The sequence below is a fragment of the Bidens hawaiensis genome, unplaced genomic scaffold (genome assembly GCF_021521415.1).
Source record: "Bidens hawaiensis isolate Kalapana, Puna unplaced genomic scaffold, B.hawaiensis_p1.1 tig00066195_1, whole genome shotgun sequence".
Taxonomy (NCBI): domain Eukaryota; kingdom Viridiplantae; phylum Streptophyta; class Magnoliopsida; order Asterales; family Asteraceae; genus Bidens; species Bidens hawaiensis.
In genome coordinates, this window is record NW_027501783.1 from 20326 (window position 1) to 28264 (window position 7939).

At 34.7% G+C, this 7939-nt stretch overlaps 1 protein-coding gene across 1 annotated transcript; it reads right to left on the minus strand.

Moving 5' to 3' along the window:
* Window positions 1-1777: 1777 nt before the first annotated feature.
* LOC143604682 (heme-binding-like protein At3g10130, chloroplastic) lies at window positions 1778-3745 on the minus strand. The gene is made up of 8 exons (XM_077081084.1): window positions 3624-3745; window positions 3457-3543; window positions 2899-2969; window positions 2725-2826; window positions 2520-2624; window positions 2282-2417; window positions 2058-2167; window positions 1778-1982 (listed from the first exon to the last, which is right to left on the minus strand). The coding sequence occupies exons 1-8, from the start codon at window positions 3694-3696 to the stop codon at window positions 1908-1910; spliced, it is 759 nt and encodes a 252-aa protein (XP_076937199.1). The 5' UTR covers window positions 3697-3745; the 3' UTR covers window positions 1778-1907.
* Between the last annotated feature and the right edge of the window lie 4194 nt (window positions 3746-7939).

Genomic DNA, 7939 nt, shown 5'->3' on the forward strand with positions numbered 1-7939 from the left:
CCTAGCTTAAACGAGTTTGATCCAAGCTCAAGCCATATCATAAGCTTTTTTAACAAACAAACCCGAGCTTCACTTATCGAGTTCGAGCAGACTCGTGAGCCTATAACTTATATAATTTTTATTTAATGCATTAAATATATACTTATAAAATAATGTTTATTATATATAAAATTATGATAAAAATAACTAGATAATATATGTGATGTTATTTGTATAAATCTTATAGTTACAAAATTAAAAAAGAAACAAAAAATGTATATAAACTAGTTATTAGTTGATAAATGATAAACAAGCCGAGCTCGAGCTTACAAAAAGAACCCACGAGCCGAGCTCGAGCTTACAAAAACAACCCACGAGCCGAGCTCGAGGCTCGGCTCATTTTCATCCCTAACTATTATATTGCTTAGCTCGGTAAATCAGTAATACATTTGATTAAAGCAACCGCAAATAAAAATTGATTTGGGAACTTGGAAATCATTATGAGAAGATCCATTAAGCATGAGGGGCAACAAAAAATCTATGTGGGCTCCAAAGTGCAAAATGGTAATCCTGTAATAGTCAGCAACTACAAGGGCATCTTCCTAGTTTACTTCTATAAATACAACAAAAATCTAATCCCAACAACCTTACTCAGAATCTAACCGTTTCATGTCTACATACTTAAAAAAAGCTCTTGTTAGCAGAGTACCTTCTTATATAAAAACACAAGCAGCATAAAACGGGGAATTGTATAATTCGACTAAACAAAATCATGCAACCAGGTCAAGAAGTCAGCAAACATTATTATCCCGTGCCAGTTCAGGAAGCTTCAAGAGATTTGAAGAAGAGCCCGGAATCAGAGGCGGAAACAACTGACAGGAATGGAATTGTGAGGATAAAGCTGGTGATAACCAAACAGGAGTTGGAGTTGGAGTTGATGTTGACAAAAGGAGGAGTTTCAGTAGGTGATCTGGTTTCACATATGAAAAAAGAAAGCTCAAATGAGGCAGTTGTGATTGAAGATGAAGATAATAGAAATTGTGGAAGATGGAAGCCGGTTTTAGATAGCATACCTGAATTAAACTAAATTTAACAGCTCTTACAGTTTCAACATACATACATATGTAGTCAGTAAGCCCTGATAGATACAATCGAACTTGATCGGCATAAAGTGTAATAACATGAAAAGATACTAAGATGATATGTATATTTAGCTCAAGAAAACTGTTATATAGTATCTTATATGCATGTTTTGTTATTATCTAGTGGACCCACTTGGTTTGTGTGCTTAATTATTTAGAATTTTTCCTAATTCCAGATATTCTCAATTAGTATGTAGCAAATCTTCTGATTAGTACCTGAAAAACCAAGCCTCGTGTTGTTGTATATCATCCATGATAATTCAGGAGATGAACTTGAATGATAATAAGTTTCTTTGTGGTGATTCAAATTGGTGGATATGGCATTAATCTGTGCAACCAATACATAACTGTGTTAGTGCGATCACTCATGTCAATATAGAATTAGAGATATAAACAATAATATATTTCATCTAATTATGATAGGTTTACAAAATCTAAGAAACAGTTAAACTGCACCTACAATCACTGTCAAATAAATGGTTAAATCATTCTAACCTGCCATGTTTTCTGTTGCAGGCAGCTTTGTCTTTTGCAATCTCTTAAGTTCTCCTTAGGGCTTCAAGGTCTGTAATCGGTATTTTCAACTGTATTCATAAACTACCATAATATTTTATCATCTTGCATTAAAAAAAAAACTTTTCAAATATATTCTATGCATATTATATACAGCCAACACAAATTAAGTATTGTACTTTACATATTATATGTGATTGTGTCAACAGACACTGATAATTTATTACTTCTGTGTATCATATATTCATGTTGCTGACTATTGTAGAATGAGGATTACTCTTGCTTCCTTTCAACTTCCAGGGAAATCTCATTTCGCCTTGTAAAAGGGAGTGTAAATGGTGGGTTGTACTGAAAATACAAAATACTTGTTATTATGTTATTGTATAGTCGTATAGGTGATATTTCTTATATAAAATGCATTACCTGGGCAACTTCCACCAGTGCACCATTTTTTACTTTGAATTGATTATCGTTCTTTAGGGTGTCACGAAGTTTTGATTCCCGGCGCATGACATCTTCATCAGTGACAAAACCTGAATTGATATGGTTCAGGGCAATCTTAGAGCCGTATTTTTTCATAAAACTTAGTCTGTTATCAAGATGACATTTTTTTTTTCTTAAATGTTCTGAAGACATGAATCAGTAACCTGAAAAGGCAACAACAGCCACAGTTCTAGCAGGCACCTCTTTGATAGTTACAGCGGAGTTTTTGGGGAGTGGTAAGTTGGAACCATACTTCGAAGGCATGACGAATGACATTGTCCACTTATCTTGATCTTCTAACTGAATATTAATCAAAGATGGAAATATATTACATATACATATAAGAATATCAAATTTCATACCCAAAAAGATTGATAAAGCTTAAACATGAAAAGAACATACTCTCTTAGTTATCACAGGGGTAGTCATGTCCATTGTCTCACCACCAGATTGGGTCCTTCGTGTGAGTACAGGTGTAGTCATCTCCATCACCTCATTTGCTGTATTCTGGAAGGATATATATACAGATTAAACAGTTAAAGTTAACACTTTCATTTTAGCATTTCTGAAAGTTTAATCTTGAAACCTGCAATGAAAGACTGAATACCTTACCGAACAGGTACTCGGCTAGAACATTAAAGGATTGCGATGCACCGTTGAGATCAAACCCGTACTTTCCTGGCATTGTAGTCTCAGCTACAAAGTAAGGCTGATATAACTTCAGTCAGTTTACTGTGTAATTAACTGTAACCAATCCGAGTATTAATAATTATAGCAATACCTCAAGTTCTCTTATTTCATACTGATCATTTCTACTCAGTACTTTGAACTTAACAGTTTCCAGGTCCGGAACTGCAAATACGAAACTGGGAGTGAGCAATAACCCAAACATTAACCCAAACCGAACCGAAATTAACCGAAAACCGACTAATCAGCAATCGGTTACCAGATTTTTTGTACCCTATGCTTTTAGAAATTAACCGAACCAAACCATTCATATTTTCATTCACTTCATGCATTTATACTCATTTCATGTATTTACACCTCAATTCATGTATTTCAAAGCAAAAAAATTAAGGTTTTGATTATTGAATGAAATTAACTAAACCGACAACCTAACCGAATAAACCGAACCGAATTAACTGAAACCAATTGGTTAACAAAATAGATTAACCAATGACTTAGGTTATGGTTTAGGATAATAACCTAACCGAAGCGTGCACACCCCTATACGAAACCCAAAAAATCACAGAAATTGAAACCCTAGGTAGCTCCTGAAGTAAGAAGACAAAAATAAAACTTAAAATCAACTCATCTAGATTAGAATTTGCACAAACACCTGACATTAAAGCTTCCTCTAAATTACGGCTCTCGAACCTCTTCGGAAAGACGTACTTGGCCGTCTCCGTGGCCAAATCCGCCAGAACTGCAATGAATCAATTAAACCTAATTAATGTTAGAACTGAAAAGAAGATGTGTGAATATGGTGATTGTGAAGACATTTACGTCGCTGAGAGACGGAAGTGGTTTGAGAGGCGAGAGCGAATACGAGAGAGAGTCGAGCTTCGAGGGCGGACATGTTGTTGTTAGCGGTGGTGGTGGTTCTTCTTCTCGGAACGATGGATGATGGTGGTGGGGCCATTGATAGGATTGATTGGATTTGGGACATTGCGGCAAAATGTTTGAATTACAGTTGGGATTTGGGAAAGATGTAACCATGGTGGTGGTTTGACTTAGGCTGAGGGGTGTGGGGCTCTAATGGGGGCGCGAGTGGGGGCTCCAGCCAATAATATTGTGACGTGTGGCAGAGAGAGAAACTGGATAAGGGGGGTGTTGGAGCCCCCGTTGGAGCCCCTGGCCCTGGTGTGGAGGGGCTCCAGCAGGGGCTCCAGCGGATTTTTTTTTTATTTTTTTATAAATATATTCAAAAAACGTATTATTAAAAAAACCTATAAATTATTAAAAAAAAACACACATTTTTTTTTAAATTCAAATTACAAAAAAAAACATACTAAAAATTAAACAAACAATAATACTTAATAATAACACTAATCTAATACAAGATCATCGGGTCGCCTCGCCCACAAATGTTCAACCAACTCATGTCGAAGATCCCCGTGAATCTTACGGCTCTTGATATTTGCTATGTTATGAAGTCTTTGTTGATCACTGATTGTGGACGGTTGTGGCGGAATGTTACCTTGTTAGTTTTGGCAGATAGCTTTGCCCTCGTCTTCTAACGTCATGTTGTGTAGGATCAGACACGTGTAGACGACGTCCGTTATCCTCTCCCGAGTCCAATAACGTTTCGGGTTCGCCAGAACATAATATTGTTTTTTTATAGCTCCAAAAGCTCTTTCAATATCTTTTCTAGCAGACTCTTGCTTCTTCGTAAAATACTTCCGTTTGTCGGCGATTGGATCTGTAAAAGCTTGAACTAACAAAGCCCATTCGTTGTAAATACCATCGACCAGATAGTACCCGTACTTGAAGAGTTCTCCATTTGCAACAAAAGATTGAGGTGGTTCAACCCCGTCGATAAGGTCGTTGATCAAATGTGACTGATCGATAACATTAAGGTCGTTATTTGACCCAGCAACACCAAAAAAAGCATGCCAAAACCAAAGATCCTGTGACACCGCCGCCTCAAGTATAAGGGTCGGCCCTTCATGATCACCACGGTGGAACTGACATCGCCAGGCCGTTGGACACATAGCCCATCCAACATGCGTACAATCGATGCTACCTAGCATCCCAGGAAAACCATGTTTTTCTGCGTGCACCTCATATATGCGTTGGATGTCATACATTGTAGGTTTACGCAGATATCTCCGAGCGTAAGTCGATATGACTCCTACGTATAATATATATTACAAAATGTAATAAATATTTAATAAAAAGTAAAATTAATGTTTTTTACCTTGGCAGAAAAAATGAAGGGATTCACGTGCAACCCTTTTCGACATCTGTAAATACTCATCCAAAGCGTCCGACGAGATGCCGTACGCTAATTGACGGATAGCAGCCGTGCATTTTTTAAGAGGGGTAAAACCGGGGAGACCCCTAGCATCCTCCCTTTGTTGAAAAAAGGGATACCGTGCCTCTAAATCACTTGCTATACGCATGAACAATTGTCTGCTCATTCGGAAACGAGTTCGAAAATCCGACTCCTCATATACCGGTTGAGGGCTAAAATAATACCTAAACAAAGTATCGTTAGCACCCGATCGATCACGATCACGAGGTGGTGCTCTAACCCTCGGGAGTCGAGGTTGATGGGCTTGATTTTGCAAGAGATCGACCACGGTTGCGGTCAAAACTCCCCCTACATGAAGAAGCAAATCATCCTCTTCGGAGGAGTCGGAATCAGACGAGTACGACGACATTATTTTTTAAAAAAAAATTGGGAAGATGGGTTGATTTTGGGTTTTATTTTGAAGTTGTGGTGATTGATATGGGTGAAATGGGGTATTTTATAGATGAAATGGGGTATTATTTAGGTAAAAAATATTTTTTTTTTTAATTTAAGATGTTCCCAACGGCTATTTCAATATTCCCAACGGCTATTTCTCTCTCTTCTCCCGCGACCAGGCTCACGCCTGCCTGGATTTCCGCGCTCGCGCCCCGCTCGCGCCTCGGTGGTGTGGGGTTAGCGCCCCGAGGCGCGAGCGGAGGGGCTCTCGCGCCCAGGTTAGCGCCCCACACCCCTCAGCCTTAGATTTGGCTTTATTGTTCCACGTCATTTCTTTAACCCAAGTTGCCAGTTGGTATAGGTTAAGAGTGGGCAAAAAAACATAACGCGTGCTTTAGTTTATTATACATTATATTTGGATTTTAGTTTTATTTATAGTAAGAATTTAATAATTAATATACTTGAGCTTTAATAATTAAATGGTTTCATAAATAGATGATACGTTATAATCCGGTTTAAAAGCTATCTGGGTTTGGTGATACTCGTTACCCGTTTATTTTATTTATTATAAAATTATTTTTTAATTATAAATAATATCTTTTTTTAAATGAAATAGGATATTAATTTTTAGTATATCCCTGTTTTATAGGATTTTCATATCAAATATTTTATGAGATTAATTTTTAATATAATGAGATGTTATAACCCGTTTAAGAGCTATCTGGGTTTGGTGAGACCTTTACCCGTGAATTCGGGTCAAATGCGTGAGAAGCCTTCATTTACAAATAAAGAATCTGATGGCTTGAGAGAATGGTTGTTTTACATTTTAATATTTATTTTTTGGATTTTAATTTTCTTTATCGTAAGAAAGTTAATAATATACTTAGGGTTTGATGACGAAAGGGTTTCATAAATAAATGATATGTTATAGCCCGTTTAAAAGCTATTTGGATTTGGTGACCCATGACCCGCTTATGTTTTTTTACTATAAAATTGTTTATTAATTATAAATAATATATTTTTCTTTTTAAATTAGATATTAAATTTTAGTATATTCCTATTTTGTAGGATTTTCATATCAAATAATTGGTAAGATTAATTTTTAATTTAATGAGATGTTATAACCCGTTTAAGAGTTATCTGGTTTTGGTAAGACCCATACCCATTAATTTGAGTTAAATCAATGAGAGGCCTCCGTTTAAAAATCAAGAAATCTGGTGGCTTCCATAAAAGGGGGAGCGACCACATCACAACACGTAAGATTTTTGGGTTTTCGTTTATATATATTATAGATTGAATACTAGGTTATTGACCCGTGTACGACACGGGTGGAAATATAAAAATCGTCTAACAAATACATATAATTTTAAATGACAAGATAATTTGTAATATATATTTTTGGGAATGACAACATAATATTTATCACGTACGTAATTTAAATACACAAATAAATATAATGTAAAATCATATAAACATGAAAAAATCTATAAAACATATATATTTCACAAATAAATATTGTAATAAATACTACAAACACATAATATAGAACTTAAGAACTTAACATAAGAAATTATAATGTCAAAAAGATAACTAAAACTTATCATGTTGGTCGTTCTTACGAAGCATCATGCCGAAAAATGCGTACACACTATATAAAAATTGTAATGTAATTGGATTTAGGCGAATTAGCTAAGTATTTAAAATGAACCCAAAAAATATTATCAATTGTACTAAGGAAATTAAACTAATTTGTTAATATCTGTAGAAACTAATATATTTTTAAAAATTCATAACTTCAATAGGAATATCTAAACAATATACTTTAAAATTTTAATAGTCAGTAAACTAATGCGGTATTTTATTTTTAAATTTTAATATAATTAAAACTTTTTTATATTTTTTAAATTTAAATACATATATTGTGAATTCCGAGCCCCACATCTTATCCTCCATTTCTTTCTTGACGCACAAAAAAACCGGTGAGACTCAATTTGAAGATTTAGTGACCCAATTTAAGGAAAAATTACATAAGTGACTTAATTGGAACACTTTTAAAACTTGGTAAGTATTCTATGAAATATTCCCTTTATTATTTATTACAAGCTAACAAAAACAACTAAAGTTGAATTTCGACATTGAGTGTTAAAATACATTTAAAATATGTTGTCAATTAGCATTGAAAAGGATGGTTACAACATATCTCATTATGTTAGTTTACTTATTTTTGACAAATTATGTTTGTTACATTTTGTATAATTGATAGTACATAAAAATCAATTGTTATTTGACAATACATACATACATACATACATATATATATTAAAAACCATTATTTTCTACTCTCACACATTTACTATTTATATCAATTTTCAAATCTTCCTACATAATGTACAACTAACAATTGCACGAG

Excerpts from the sequence above, each read along its gene's own strand:
- LOC143604682 (XM_077081084.1), bottom strand. The coding sequence starts at position 3,696 with ATGTCCGCCCTCGAAGCTCGACTCTCTCTCGTATTCGCTCTCGCCTCT. Across the intron at positions 2,625-2,724 it reads CCGAGTACCTGTTCGGTAAG|AATACAGCAAATGAGGTGAT; the intron begins GTATTCAGTCTT and ends ATATCCTTCCAG. Across the intron at positions 2,418-2,519 it reads CCCCTGTGATAACTAAGAGA|TTAGAAGATCAAGATAAGTG; the intron begins GTATGTTCTTTT and ends ATTAATATTCAG.